Below are 16,054 nucleotides of genomic sequence, written 5' to 3' on the forward strand. Positions count from 1 at the left end.
AAGACCCCTCCCCCCTGCGGGGGGGGGGGGGGGGGGGGGGGAGCAAGGCGGAAGGGACCAGTCTAAGGGTTGCTTGGCCAGCTCCGAGGATCAGGCGAGTTTTTTTTTTAAGATAAAAAATGAGCAGGTAACCCTTGAAGTGCGGGGTTAACCTCACTGCCGTAAAGTTTGAGGCATAGGTAGATCTGTTGGAACCTCCTGGCTCAACAAAAGTCAAATAAAAAAAGTGAAGGACCCAGGTGAAAAAATGATGGCTGAAGAGCAGTGACTGCCTTCTATCAAATGTCTTATTACAACAGTCAGCAGGGGAGATGCCTCCATGCATGTTGGTCAGTGTGAATGCGTGAATGGGTTGATTTCTCTCATTCAACCTTGAGTGCTGAGCTCCTCTGGGTGTGTAAGCAATGCAGCAAAGCAAGCACTCAATACAATATTTTAGCCCTGTAGCAAGTTGCATACAAGGGGCATTAGAAACATCCCACTTTGATATAGCATTATATAGGGCCCTATGGACTTTGGGGAATTCTTTCATGTGTGTTAGTGACTTAACAGATATTTTACCTACGACTCCTACTGTTATGGCAGTCTTGATGTCCAGGTTTCTGCAGTAGTTTCCAAGTAGTTTCATCAAGCAGTCAGCACCAACACAGGCACCAGAGCTAAGGAGATCTTCAGATGCCTGGGTGACGGGCACCCTGCTCTGTTGCTGTAGAAACAAAAGTGTTACACACTAAATTACACAAAAACACAAAATCATACAAGTTCCAGCATTCCATACACTATACCAGGGGTGGGCAAACTCCAGCCTCCAGCTGTAGTGCATCTACAAATCCCATGGGGCATTGCAAGACTCTGACAGCCACCGGCCTGACCCCTCCCGAGACAGAGACATGAAGATGCATGCAAGATGCTCCAAAAAACAGAAAGCACTAAAGCTATTGGATCACCATGACAGCCAGGTAACTAGGATTCAAAGGAGAGGTTGCTATGACAACTTCCATATATTTCTTATGAAATGTTTGCTTTAAAAGGCCCGGAGACATTATTTGGTTTGGTAAATGTAGAAAATTCTGTTGCATACACTGAGAAATACATGCAGTGACATGAGAAAAAAACACGTACCCACAACTTCTACTTCTTGCCAGTGACACCAAAGGATTCGTTCATAATTCTTCTATCCAGCATATAGCTGCGCGAATGCCATTCACATGACACTACTGCCACTAGATGGCGCTGAGGAGCAAGGCAATTTCCTATACTTCTCAGGGCCATCTAGTGGCGGCATGCCATATGAACAGCATTCGCCCAGCTATACACTGGGAGAAAGAGTTATAAATCGGCCCCTAAGGGTCCCATATATTACAGAGAGTGGATATCAATAGCCATTCTGGTATACTCCACAACCAGGGCTGGATTTCCCACCAATCACCAAGGCCCGGCCTCGGGGCAGCAGGGAGTAGAGGGGCCGCTGGGGCGTGGAATTCCTATCTCCCGATGCCCGGGACATGCAGTTCCAGGCGCCGGGTGGGTAGTTGTTTTCTACATTTAGCCCTGCTCCGGGCAAGCAGAGCTAAATGTACAGCTGGGAAGTCGCCTGCAGGTCTGCCATTCTCCATGGGGGGGGGGGAGCAGTGTGGAACCTGGCCTTGGGGCAACAGAGAGAGTAAATCATAGCACTGCCTACATTTTGTGGCCCATTCATAAAATGCAGGCCACTGTGTGGAGCCTGCGGTAAGTCCGGAGGTTCCGTCTGCTTAACACAGATTGGAAGAGAGGTCACGTGTCTTTGACAACACACTTTACTGTGTTATCATTCAGGCTTTTCTTTCTCATTTATTTTTTGGGGGTCTCAAAGCCTAAAGAGCTGCCGAGCGCTAAGCACAATGGTAAAGCACCCGGTGTGCTTTATAAATGTGTCCAGGTTTTTCATTTTATACCACTGCTTGTTAAATTTATCCCCACATGTTAACAGTGCAGAAGTGACTTATAAGTATTAATCCAATGTGGGGGATGCGGGGGGTGGGCATGGATAAGACCTACATAACCCTCCTTAGAAGTATATAAAGCAAAGTCACACAGATAATAATAGTTGCATGGCCAAACACTGCTACTGCAATGGTGGCGATTGTCCACTTTTATAAAGCAGAAATGAAATTTGTGGCTCCTCTGCCATCATACAGAAGTAGTTAAATTCCAGTTCATTGTAATGAGGACATCGCCAGCAATAATTTACATTTCAGACAATATAGGGATACTGCATGCCTTGGGTCCTAGCAGTATCACAGACCCTGTCAGCTTGACCATTCCCGTCTTTTTTGAAGCCTGCCTGCCTGCCAACCCGGTTATACTCATCCCACCGTTCTTTCCTTCCTCATAGCTGAGCCCAGCAATTAGCCACTAGGCCCAAGCACTGCATCATGGGAAGAAGTGATATGCTCCTCAATGTATGTACGGCAACTGCATCTGAAGAAGTAGTAGTGGAGTGCTGTGAAGGTGACTATTACTGGGTCAAGTAGGAGGTAGATGAAATTTAAGGAGGCCTTGTCACTTTGACAAGGAAAGGTAGGGTGACAGGGTCTCTTTAAAAAAAAAAAAAAAAGCACTATATTAATTAGCAATAGCTCTCACTGGTGCTAGCTCAGGGACTATGAATAGTATTAAGTTACCAAGTTCTTATTCTGCTGCTGCGTAGAAGCCTTGAAAGCCACAGTAGGAAACTCATTCCGCAAATACTTTAGCCATTTCTCCACTATGGGTTTGGACACCAAATCTGTGACAAAGATATGAAAATCAGTAAGATGCAGACATATGCAAAGACAACTTTTTACTTTCCGGTGTATACGAGTATCTGGAGTTACCAATGGATTTAAAATATTGCTTGTCTTTTTTCATAAACAACAATGAGTACTTGCTACAAGTAATTGTTGGTGAGTAGGGATGAACTGGGGCTTGGTGCAATCCCTGTTCCCCAAACCCACTCAAAACAGTGGCCAACACCCCCCTCCTCCCACAGCCCAGTCAGTGATGGCAGTTGTGGCAGTTCAGATTGGGCCAGGAGAGGGGTGCGTCGATCACAGTGTTGAGTGGACTTGGTGTGCGAACTTGGTTTGCGGCAAGCCCAAGCTCATCACTATTAGTAAACAGACTAGCTACAGAGGGGGAGATGAATCATGTAAAATTGTGGCCAGTGGCTTTGTACTAAGAATGCAACATTAGTGAATAATGAAAAAGTCATATCATAGCCAGAAACAAGGAAAAGGCCCATTGTAAAGATTACTATGTTATAGTGCAGGGTTCCACAAACTTGCAAAACAAAAGGCTTGTTTTCTCTGCCCTTCAGACTTTAGTGGGTCCAGACTGTAGCCAGTGGGTGTAGACAATGCCCTGGTGGTTAGTGGGAGTAAAAAATACCCCAGGGTTGGTGCTTAGTGGAAGAAAAAAGGATGACTTAGCACCTGTGGTCAGTGGGTGTCAGGAGAAGGCAGAGTAGCCCATCGTTGGTATCAGTGGTAGCAATAGTGCCCCATCGTTGGTATCACCAATTGTTGGTGTCAATGGAACGAAAACCACCCAATTATTGGTATTCGTGGAAGGAATAGTGCCCCATTGCTGCTGTCAATGGGAGGAATAGCGCCCCATTGTTGGTATCAGTAGGGGAAAAAGTGCCCCATGGTTGGTGCCAGTGGAAGGAATAGTACCCCATTGCTGCTGTCAATGGGAGGAATAGCGCCCCATTGTTGGTATCAGTAGGGGAAAAAGTGCCTCATGGTTGGTGCCAGTGGAAGGAATAGTACCCCATTGCTGCTGTCAATGGGAGGAATAGCGCCCCATTGTTGATATCAGTAGGGGAAAAAGTGCCTCATGGTTGGTGCCAGTGGAAGGAATAGTACCCCATTGCTGCTGTAAATGGGAGGAATAGCGCCCCATTGTTGGTATCAGTAAGGGAAAAAGTGCCTCATGGTTGGGATCAGTGGAAGGAATAGTGCCCCATCATTAATATAAGTGGAAGGAATAGTGCCCCATGGTTGGTGTCAGTGGGAGGAATAGTGCTCCACGGTTGGTGTCATTAGGATGAATTAATTATTGGTATCACTAGGATGAATAGAGCCCCATGGTCAGGGTCAGTGGAAGGAATAGTGCCCCACAGTTGGTATCACTTGGAGGAATAGTGCCCCATGGTTAGAGTTCGGCAATTACCTATTTTATTAAGAACCAGGACCAACTTCTTATTTGCTCCACTTTGTACCACAGCCTGCTCTACCTGAGGGCATCGGCAGCCCAAAGGATCCCTTGCATCCAACACTTCCAGGATAACATCAGCGGCATCAACCACCTACAAGAGACAAGACAAGAGACCAGAGAATACGATTGTAAAACAGACCATGGAAGCCTGAAAGTATAGAAGATGAAGACATTTTCAGATTTCTAGTAATGGTTTTTACCCTGGCAAAGAGAAAGTATGCCAAGTGTGGCACAGCAATGATCTACCCCAGGGGCGCCCACTATTTTTCGTCTGGAGATCTACTTTTCAAATGACGAGCTCACTGAGATCTACCAACGAAAAAACACCTGCATTCAGGGGGGAGAGGGCGTGGCGGTGCATTGAAGTCAATGGCACCGCAGCCAGGCCTCTCGCCCACAGTGCGATCGCCTGCATTAGTGCCTGTGTTCCAGTCCAGTGCGATCCGCAAAAATTCTGCGAGCACTGTTTTTGCAGATCGCACTGGACCGGAATGCAGGCACTAATGTGCCTGCGTTCCGAGTGTGGGCGATCGCAATGTGGGTGATGCCATTGACTTCAATACAGCTCCACACCCCCTCCCGCACCTGAACGCAGGGAGTCGGCCTGCTTACATTCCAGTGCGCCCTACAGGTCCCGGCTCGTGTGGCCGACGTTGCACATGGGGTGTCCTGCACCTTTCCATCTGCAGAAGTGGAAGGAATAGTACCCCATTGCTGCTGTCAATGGGAGGAATAGCGCCCCATTGTTGATATCAGTAGGGGAAAAAGTGCCTCATGGTTGGTGCCAGTGGAAGGAATAGTACCCCATTGCTGCTGTAAATGGGAGGAATAGCGCCCCATTGTTGGTATCAGTAAGGGAAAAAGTGCCTCATGGTTGGGATCAGTGGAAGGAATAGTGCCCCATCATTAATATAAGTGGAAGGAATAGTGCCCCATGGTTGGTGTCAGTGGGAGGAATAGTGCTCCACGGTTGGTGTCATTAGGATGAATTAATTATTGGTATCACTAGGATGAATAGAGCCCCATGGTCAGGGTCAGTGGAAGGAATAGTGCCCCACAGTTGGTATCACTTGGAGGAATAGTGCCCCATGGTTAGAGTTCGGCAATTACCTATTTTATTAAGAACCAGGACCAACTTCTTATTTGCTCCACTTTGTACCACAGCCTGCTCTACCTGAGGGCATCGGCAGCCCAAAGGATCCCTTGCATCCAACACTTCCAGGATAACATCAGCGGCATCAACCACCTACAAGAGACAAGACAAGAGACCAGAGAATACGATTGTAAAACAGACCATGGAAGCCTGAAAGTATAGAAGATGAAGACATTTTCAGATTTCTAGTAATGGTTTTTACCCTGGCAAAGAGAAAGTATGCCAAGTGTGGCACAGCAATGATCTACCCCAGGGGCGCCCACTATTTTTCGTCTGGAGATCTACTTTTCAAATGACGAGCTCACTGAGATCTACCAACGAAAAAACACCTGCATTCAGGGGGGAGAGGGCGTGGCGGTGCATTGAAATATTTACAGCCGATCGCTCCAGTGTTGCTGCACAGAGCTGTGCTGCTGCACAGAGGATTGGTACGTACTAGTGACATGTACCGATCCTCTGCCGCTCGTCGACGCACAAGGGGGCTCAGCTTCTCCTCTGGATCCCCCGGCTCTCCCGGGCAGAAGCAGCGGGGGATCAGACGAGAAGTGAAAGAGCACTTCAGCCGCGGGGGGAGGGGCGGAGCCGCTGTGACAGAACGGACGAGCAGTGAGGGGAGATCGAGGCGCCGGCTGTCAGATCCTGGCCGAGCGTCTCTCTCTCTCTCCTCACTGCTCTGCATTAGTTAGTGACAGCGGCTCTGTCCTCCGCCCTCCCCCGCCGCCGGTTCCTTCACTTCTTCTCGGATCCCCGCTGGGGAGAGCAGCGGGGATCCAGAGAAGCGGCGGGAGGAGAGGACATGGCGATCTACCAGTGATCGCTACGCGATCGACTGGTAGATCGCGATCGACCTTGTGGGCACCCCTGATCTACCCCATACCCTGACATTTCGTCACTGCTCATCTCTAACTAAAATCCTTTTTGGAGTGCGGAAAGATAAAAATCTTATTTTAGTAGTGGCAGGGGACATCTCTCTTTATTTTCTGCCTTGGTGACAACCTTCATGTATCAGCATAGCTTGTATAGACTTAGAGGGGCAGTCTACCCAAACCTTTTTGGGGGGTTTTTTAAGATGCTGGAGAGTTAAAACACTTGACCGTTTGTTAGACCTCTTGGGCTGTGGACAATAAAAAGGCTGCCACCATCCCAGCTCGAGTTTTTTTATTTATTTTTTCCTGGTACCTACATGGAAGCATACACCTGGTTGGTTCCCCGCCCCCAACCAACCACTAGGACCGTAACCTATAAAAAGCTCACACCCCTTTACCCCACGTCGGCCCAAACTATGAGGTGAGTGAAAATCACTCACCTCATAGTTCTCCTTCAACCCCAAAGTGTCTGAAATCAGAATTGTCATTGACGTGTTGCTCTACAGCCAGCAGATCTCATTCCGTGTCATATTCCCCTGTGCAGGTTTGATTCTAGTGGCTTATGTACTGTGGGCTGACAAATGAGACCACACATGGCTTGCGGGTGGTCTCATTTGTAGGTGCGCACCGCAGCCAATCAATTCCAGATTTCATTAAATTCTTCATATTAAAAGGAGAACTATGGGGTTAGGGCTTTTCCCCATAGTTCTCCTTAGGGTAACGGGAGGACACAAACTAGCGTCCTCCCGTCACCCTAGGCTCAGTATATAGGGAGCTGTAGCTCGCGGTATACCGAGACGCCGCAGCTGAAGCGGATCCCGATAATTGTGCCGGGATCCGCCCAGCTGCGTGACTGACAGCTGGCTCTGCCTATCTAGAGGCAGAGCCAGCTGTAATCGCCCCCTCCCCCGTCCGTTCCGCCAGTCAGCGCTGGCGGATCGGAGCGGGGGGAATCCAGCCCCTCCCCTGTCACAGCAGAGAGCCGTGATAGGATCGAGAGGTGAGCGTTATGTGTTCGCTCACCTCCCGATCTACTGAGCTGACCTGTGAGTCTCTATGCCCAGGCTAGTACTATGAGTGAAAAGCACTCACCTCAAAGTTCTCCTTTAATGAAAAGGTAATTTCTAATTGAATAGCACTTGCCCTTGGGTATACCACAATCTCTGGAATGACTGCATAGGCTAACAGCTTGCACCTTTTAATTGTATTAAGTGTTTGTTCAGCAATGCCCAGAGGCCCCCAAAGTGCTTATGCAAATAATGACTTTCTCAGAGTCACCAATGGCATGGCCTTAGGTACACCCTATAAATGACAAAGGCACCCTATACAAGACAGAGCATGAAGGTTGGTCAGGTAACAAGCACTGCATTGTGGGGGCGATGCTTTTTCTTCACTGTCCACTACAGCCATTACTTTGCTTTACTACTTCTGACCACAGGTTTGCGTTAAAGCAATAACTTTTTTTTTTTTTCATACCTCACGTCAGGCTTTGAAGTCTATGCCCAGGCTAGTACTATGGGATGTCCTGGGCTCGAGATATGTCTGGGTGTACTGCCCTGGGTTGGTCATAGTTAGAAAATATTCATCTGGGTTGGAGATCTGCCTGGGCGTACTGTCCTGGGTGTTAATTATGCGTTTCGATGAATCACTGAGATAAGTTTTACTTGCTTAGAAGTAGGGATGCACCGATACCGAGTATTTGGGCGAGTACTCACCTCATGACGATGGAGCCGGCTTCCTGGCCAATCAGGAAGCCGGGCGCGGCGTCATTACACGGCGCCCGGCTTCCATAATTGGCCAGCAAGCCGTCTCCATGCTTTCTCGTCACTTAGTGACGAGAAGCATGGGGGCGGCTTCCTTGCTAATCGGGAATCCGGGTGGCGAGTCTTTACACGCTGCCCGGCTAATCAGGAAGCCAGGTGGCAAGTCATTACACAACGCCTGGCTTCCTGAATGGGACTTCCGGTACTCGGTATCGGCGAGTACCGGAAAAAAATATCGGTACTCGGTACCAAAATACCGGTATGGGTGCATCCCTACTTATAGAAGATTACATCAGAATGCAGCATACATAGAAAAGGAGGAAAACATACATAGAAAAACAGCTTCCTGTGTATCATAGATAAGCATGCACATAGAGATTACCATTGCACTAAACAGCCATCTACAGCTCATAACACAGTATATGCTGCTGCATTTCCAACACAGGGTTCATTAAGAATATTCGTTACCTAACTAATAATTAAAAGCCCAACAGAAATTAAAGATATAGATATGCAGTCATATACACATTGTACTAACAACCTCTAATTTCATTTTAAACCCTTATTGAAGACTATTAAGGACATGTGCTTCAAAATACATTTCAGTGAATATGCTGTTTTCTGTCTTCTTACTCCAGTGCTCTGTGCTGGATTGGGAGTCTACATATGACTGTGAAGCCCAATAGGCTCCATAGCTAGATCTAGTGCTCTCAGTAATTAGCACTCAGTGACAAAACTGGTTAGACACACCACTTTCTGTTCTCTGCAATACAAAACTGTGTGAGAACATTGAAGGGTGTGGCTGTTACTCAGCTACATAAAGAACTGGAGTGGGAGGACAGGAAGCAACATTTTCACTGAGCGAAAAAAGGTAATTTAAAAGCACTTCCAAGCAAATACCAGTCACAAATTGTAACACATAGTGGGGGAAGGGAGGTGTAATGGACTCAGGCCCGGATTTCCCACAAGGCCACCGAGGCCCGGCCTCGGGGCACTACAACTGTCAACATGTATTGCTCTGCTGGAAAAAGGTCCTCTTTAGAACGACCGATACATTAACATGCAGTGTGAGTTGCCGGATCCAACACATATCACAGAGTGCTGGTGCTGACCTTTTTAAATTCACGGTAATACGCTTTCCTGGAACTCTCAGTCTCCAGCTGCTCATGTTTCTCCAAGCTCCTCAGATCGGCTTCCTGCACACATAGAAATATTACATTATTACTCGGCAACTGAACACTGAACAATGACAAATCAGCCGACTTCAGACCACCATCACACATAGCCATTGAATATCTGCTAGAAAAACTTTACTAAGGCAAAGAGTTGCCTTCGTGTTATTCTTTTGCACCAGAATTCCTTAATTGCTATATTCATATAATTGCTCTTGTCCTCACTTGTGAAATGTCCTTAACCTGCCCAGTTGTGCATTACAAAACACTTCAGCCATATGTTGTGGAGAGGGGGATGGATTCTGTAGTTTAGCAAAAGACAGCTGGGCAGGGCTGACCCCATTTCTTGCAGTTTTAATACCAAAAAATACCAAAAAGGTGGATGTGGCATCACTCTCTATATCTCTGAGCCCAATGCAGTCTCATTAATTCTTTGATCCTGACAGAATTGCATCCAGCTCCTAATTTCCTTTTGTGGGCTGACAACTAGAGTTGCAACAACTAATCGATGTAGTCAATCTCCTAAGGGTAACGGGAGGACACAAACTAGCATTCTCCCGTCACCCAAAGCTCAGAATGCCGCGAGCTACAGCTCATGGTATACTGAGGCGCCGCAGCCGGAACGGATCCCGACAATTCTGTCTGGATCCACCCAGCTGTGAGTGACAGCTGGCTCTGCCTATCTAGAGGCAGAGCCAGCTGTACCCACCCCTCCCCCGTCAGTTCCGCCAGTCAGCGCTGGAGGATCGGACAGGGGAGGGCGGGAATCCCTGCTGGGAGCCTTGAGTGACAGCCACAGCTCTCTGCAGGGATAGATCGAGAAGTGAGCGAGTGACGGTATGTGTTCGCTCACTTCCCGAAAACCCTCCATGTAGTATTGACCCTCCATGCAGTCACGAGAACCAGAAACCCCATAATGGATCTAGCATCCCAATTCCCCCGAAGGATCACCTTCTGTTCAAACTCCCGCTGCCGCCTCAGCACATCTTTCTGGAAAGAGTCCAAGCTTCTCCTCTTCGCCACCTCTTTCTGCCTTGCAGCCTTTTGCTTCTCCCTCATGTCTTCCACCTGCAAAAAGGGGAAGTCGCCAGTCAGCAAATGTATTTCTTCATTACGTACAGGCAGCTTGCACTTACCTCTAATGGATTACGATTCCCAAAGCCCCCTGCAAATCTAATCTTTTTTGCCGAGAGTTGCAAAATTGTACCCTGAAAAAAGGTAATTTCTACTTAAGGGGATCTTTTTTTCGGGCGTGATATTCTGCACGCTTAGGCTGGGTTCACACCATTTTCCGGACCAGATCTGGAACATAGTGCACGTCAATTTTGCCACGATTTTACTGCGATTTTGCCGCGTTTGGAAATGTATTTATTTTTTAGCTTAATATGGTCTTACAGGTGCGTTCCATACTGTTTTGATGCATTCCAGACCAGACAAAATAAGACATGCAGTATTTTTCTGGTCTGGTCTGGTCTGGAACGGACTGCGCTGGTGGGAACAGAGGCCAGAAACAGCATAGGAATACATTAGGATGCATTTTGGGTCCCGAAACAGCCTGGTCTAATCTGGAGGTAATCTGGATGTGGTGTGACTGGGCCCATAAAGCTGAGCTCCAGCCAGATAAAAAAAGTACAATTTAATCCAGTTATAAATGTATTAAAATTAATCTTTCCATGTTGCTGGATCAAAAGAGATGTAAAACCAAACCTTTATTTTTGGAGCACATTTAGGCAGATACTGTACACTCGCTGTCAGGTGACAGGGCAGAGCCATGCCATAGTCGAGAAGGATCCCTATAATATTGTGTGGATCCACCCCGGCTGTCTAAATGCCGGCTGCATGTGGCTGAAAGTCGGCTGCCCCGCCCTCTCCCCTGCCCGTAGTTCCAGCCAGCGCTGGAGGAGCAGAAGGCTGAGGGGGGGGGGGAATTCCTTTGGCTGCCGAAAGTCATGTGATCAGTCAGCTCTCGGTCTTAAGGCCCCATTCACACCAGACACAGTGTGTTCCGGCCCTAACGCACTGGATCGCATATCGGCCGGCTCACTTTGTTGTGGAGCGGGAGGGGACGTGGCGGTCCATTGAAATGAATGGCACCGTAGCCACGCCCACCGGCTGCAATGCGATCGGCTGCAAGGTACATCAATGCCTGCGGTCAGGTCCAGTCAGGAAAAATGCTGCAAGCACTATTTCTTCTGACCGGATTGCAGGCATTGATGTGCCACGCGTTGCCGTGCGGCTAATCGCATTGCTGCCCCACAACAAAGTGAGCCAGCCTCAATGCAATCCAGTGTGTTCCGGCCAGAATCGGGCCGGAACACACTGAGGGGAATTTATCAAAACTGGAGCAGACAAAAACTGGAGCAGCTGTGCACGGCAACCAATCAGCTTCTCTCTTCAGATTGTTCAGTTAAGATTTGAAAATTAAAGAGAGAAGCTGATTGGTTGCCACGCACAGCTGCGCCAGATTCTGCCTGCTCCAGTTTTGATTAATTCCCCTCACTGTGTCTGGTGTGAACGGGCCCTTAAAGAAGAACTCTATTTTTGCATCAACCCTTGCAGTGGGGCTGCCCACGCAAGCAAGTGCCTGCTTTGGTCTAGGAGCAACAATATACTCACCTGATCCTTGGTTCTGCAGCAGCGACTGCTCGCCTCTCTCCACTCCAGCTGTGGTATGTCCCCCGGTGTCCTCACATCTAATGGTAATCAATGGACCTGCCTTAGATGTGATGACGTCATGGGTCCTGGAGCTGAAGCCCGGGGAAGAAGAGGTGCGGGACTGAGGATCAAGTGAGTATATCTGCTTTATTTTCATCCCTAGTCCAAAATGTCATCCCTTCATCCAGCATCCTTTAATCAGAAAATCAAAGGAGCTGGTTGGAAAATTGTTAGGTAAACAGCGACGGTAGCCAATCAGCCATCAATGTTGGGGTATTCGGACAGCACCAAGCCCCCCCTCCCCCAAGGAGATTCTTCCATCCACGCTGCTTCACACGCAGGTTGCATGGCCAGCCTGACAGGAAGACAGAGCAGACTGATGATCTCACCAGCGTTTTCTTTTAGCTTATGCTATGTGAATGGAAACATGTCACAAATATAAAATTGGTGTTATCCCAATTTGGCTGCAAACGTGGAAAAGCACTTGAAAGGTGTCAGAGCATCAAAGCCAAAGAGTAGCATTTTAATTTGCAAAGGTGTTCAGTTATCTTCAATCCGGTACCAGGAACTGAGAGATCTCGCTATTATCTATCCAACAGACAAGCTGAATGTTGCTCAAGCATTCAAGATGGCTGCTCCATTTTCCAGTCTGACCTATAGTAGATCTGTAAAACCATATTGTAAACCACGAATGGCTGGGATCATGCTCACCCTTTTCTTCTTCTGCTCGGCCTCTCTCTTAGCCTGTTCCTTGAAGTGCGTTAGGTTGGGTATTCCAGGATCCTTCTTGATACTCTTCCCAGGATTCTGCGCTTGGTTCCCCTGTTGGACAAAACAAAAGAGAGAGTGAATCTCTGATGTGCTGGAACTTCAATGAAAAAGAATCAGCTGAATAAAGTGGCTGAAATCGATCAAAACTAGCAACCAATCAGCTTCTTTCTTCAGTTTGTTCTGTTTAAGGAGAACTATGAGGTGAGTGATTTTCACTCAGCCTCATAATCTGAGCTGACCTGTGACAATGAGACTGTCACAGGTCAGCTCAGTAGATCGGGAAGTGAGCGCTCGCTCACTTCTCGATCATTGAGCGACAGTCACGGCTCCCCCCCCCCTCCTCCAGCGCTGACTGGCGAAACGGACGGTGGAGGGGGCGGGCACAGCTGGCTCTGCCTCTGGATAGGCAGAGCCAGTAACGGGCATCGCTGCGGGCGGATGTAACAGGACGTGTGTACACGCCCAGTTACATCCAAGAAGCTCCCGGCCGGCCGTGTATACACAACGGCTGGCCGGGAGGTAGTTAAGCTTTAAAAAAGAGAGAAGCCGATTGGTTGCTATGGGCAACTGCTCCAGATTCTTTCTGCTCCAGTTTTGATAAATTCCCCTCGCTGGGTATAATTATGTTTTAGACCCCATTCACACTGAGCTTTTTCAGCGCTGAATTGAGCTGAGCGACATTGAGCTACAGTGCACATTTTGTCGCACTACGTAGCATTTCTTTTGGCAGCCTATCAAACCCCATTCACACTGAGCGATTTCAGCTATAAAAAAAAAAAAAAAATCGCTCAATGTAGCTCGTCCAATGCATTTCAATGGAGCTGTTCATATCTCACAGCTCAGTGCCGCCTGTAGCTTGTCGCTCGAACATAACCTATTTTTCCATCTGATTTTGTGCGAATTGGCCCCAATAGGCTTTGATAAACTGCCAAAAGAATGCTACGTAGTGCGACAAAATGTGCAATGTAGCACCATATCGTTCAGCTCAAATCAAAATATTTTTTTATGTAGCTCAGTTTGAATGGGGTCTCAATGCCTATCGGGGGCCAAATTGCACAAAATCCACTGGAAAAATAGGTCATGTTTGAGGGACAAGCGACATTTAGCTGTGAGAGGTGAACAGCTCCATTGAAATGCATTGGACGAGCTACACTGAGCGATTTTTGAGCAGAAATCGCGATACAAATCGCTCAGCGTGAATGGGGTCTTATGCATTCATTTGTGAGGGATGTAAACAAATCACATAAGAGAGATCCCAAATCCAGACCATTTCTTTCTTTCCAGTTTTGGATCAAGTGAGGAAGAGTTACATTTCCTGTCACGTTGTCACTTTGATCTATGACCCCATTAGTGAAATGTTTCCCGACTTCCTCTCTCTGTGAGGCCCATATTAAAAAATATCGAGGAGTGCATGTGTCAGGAAGGCAGAGGCAGCACATAGGCACCCAAACGATCACTGACAGCCCCCTTCCCGGGATAATCAGTTGTGGCCAGAGCATTGCCCGCCCCGCGGTTACACGTCACAAAGGAGTGGGGAATGCCCATGATGCAACTGACTGGACCGGGAAAGGGGTGTGTCCATGAGTTGTGTGCGGGCTTTGGTGAACAGTCCCAGCACATCGCTAGAGGGAAGGGGCAAGGAGGAGAGATTTGGGGATATTTTCAGAGGCGGTCGGTGATGTATCGCGGGGCAGAGTTGTGGTTGGCTGTTATTCACATTTTCAATTTAATTCACTGGGTGTCTGATGTGTAAGTACCGCTGGCAGCTTTGTTCCATGAGAAAGCGAGGATTTCCTCCCGAATCCCGGAAGAAAGCTCCTTGCATGCCACCTATTCAGCTGCTGCTGAGGAATTCCTTGACATAAGCCAGGGGTGGGCAAATTCCAGCTGTTGTGGAACAACAAATCCCATGAGGCTTTGCAAGATTCTCACAGCCACGACTCCCAGAGACAGATGCATGAAGGGATTTGTAGTTTCTCCACAGCTGGGGGACTAGAGGTCACACATTCCACCGCCGAAAAACTGGGTGGGATTAGGTTAAAATGTGTGACCACGTCACCGGTCACACATTCTAACGCAGTCACAAACTTTGATAGAACACTGGCAAGGTAATGCCCAGCCTGAAGCTGATTGGGTATTAGTGCTCATGTCAGGGTTCAGTCCAAACCTGAGTTCATCCCTAACCACGGGTAGCTAACCACAACACCCCCAGCTGTTGCAGAACTACAAGTCCCATGATACATTGCATGACTCCAACAACCACAGACATGGCTCCCAGAGGCAATGTGGGATTTGAAGTTTGACCACAGCTGGAGTGTTCAGGCTGCCTACCCCTGGTATAAATGGTCTTCTTTTAACAGAAGACTTTTTAAGCATTGGGACATTACTCCAGACATGACTGGATAACAAAGAGGAGGTAAATATTATAAATCCTGAGAACACAAATCTGGACATAAGGATTTCCTGTTGTAGAAAAGCAGCACACGTGAACTTCTCACAAATTAGCTACATAGTCCCACATGCAGCCGCACAGCATGCTGGGATTGTAGTCTCCCCCGAGCGCCCGCCCATCTTCTTCTACGGCGCTGCAAACTCCATTTCCCAGCATGCCCCGCTCTGCAACGGAGAGAGCCCCTACATGGTCAGCTACTGCCAGTACCTGAGGTTTTCCGGCTCCCTTTCCTTGCCTTCGGTGTTCTGTGGGGTTAAAACAAACATTATCGTGAACGGCAGTCAGCAGCGGGTAAAAATAACAAACCAAAAAAGTGGCAGAAACTTACTGCGCCGCGACATGATGTCTGCGCTATCATGAGCGGAGTGCCGTAAAGGAAAGAGTCGTGAAAGAAGGGACACACACATGGGCTGCTCTAGGGGGCGGGGCTTCTGTGAAGGAAGTAGAACGACAGTCGTAAATAAGACGGTTGTTTTTTTGTCTCTTAACGTGTAAGGTTGTATTAATTTCTGGGACTGGTCAGTGTTTATCACGAGCTTGTTTATTTACATTTAACTGAGGCCAACAATTGTATGTGCTAGCTTTGGATAGAGTAAAACAACGTTTTATTTGTATTATGTCCCATTGGGTAGACTTCCCTTCACTCCTGGTTTTGGACAGGAAGTGGGAGGAAATCTTTGAAAAATTACAAGTGGACTCCTCTTGTTGTCACAGGGACATGTGTCCCCATTGGAAGATTTCCCCTCTATTCCTGCTTGTTTTTGCAGCTGTGACATGTTGGGCCTAATTCCCAATAACCGGAGGCAGGAAAAAGAAGTGCTCTCTTCCGTTGGTGGTCAGTAGAGAAGTGCTCTCTTCCGTTGGTGGTCAGTAGAGAAGTGCTCCCATACATTGGTGGTCAGTAGAGAAGTGCTCTCTTCCGTTGGTGGTCAGTAGAGAAGTGCTCTCTTCCGTTGGTGGTCAGTAGAGAAGTGCTCTCT

General features: G+C 47.9%; 1 protein-coding gene across 1 annotated transcript in view; it reads right to left on the bottom strand.

Moving 5' to 3' along the window:
* Positions 1–15,850, bottom strand: part of GNL3L (G protein nucleolar 3 like) — a 27,787-nt gene extending 11,937 nt beyond the window's left edge. The window contains exons 1-9 of the mRNA XM_018560701.1: positions 15,764–15,850; positions 15,403–15,505; positions 15,132–15,319; positions 12,563–12,673; positions 10,148–10,264; positions 9,137–9,220; positions 5,353–5,488; positions 2,667–2,770; positions 562–706 (exon numbers count right to left, since the gene is read on the bottom strand). Coding sequence (XP_018416203.1) covers positions 562–706; positions 2,667–2,770; positions 5,353–5,488; positions 9,137–9,220; positions 10,148–10,264; positions 12,563–12,673; positions 15,132–15,319; positions 15,403–15,505; positions 15,764–15,850 — 1,075 coding nt within the window. The remainder of the gene's footprint in view (positions 1–561; positions 707–2,666; positions 2,771–5,352; positions 5,489–9,136; positions 9,221–10,147; positions 10,265–12,562; positions 12,674–15,131; positions 15,320–15,402; positions 15,506–15,763) is intronic.
* Positions 15,851–16,054: the final 204 nt, after the last annotated feature.

The sequence above is a fragment of the Nanorana parkeri genome, unplaced genomic scaffold (genome assembly GCF_000935625.1).
Source record: "Nanorana parkeri isolate BGI_ZX_2015 unplaced genomic scaffold, ASM93562v1 scaffold475, whole genome shotgun sequence".
Classification (NCBI taxonomy): Eukaryota; Metazoa; Chordata; class Amphibia; order Anura; family Dicroglossidae; genus Nanorana; species Nanorana parkeri.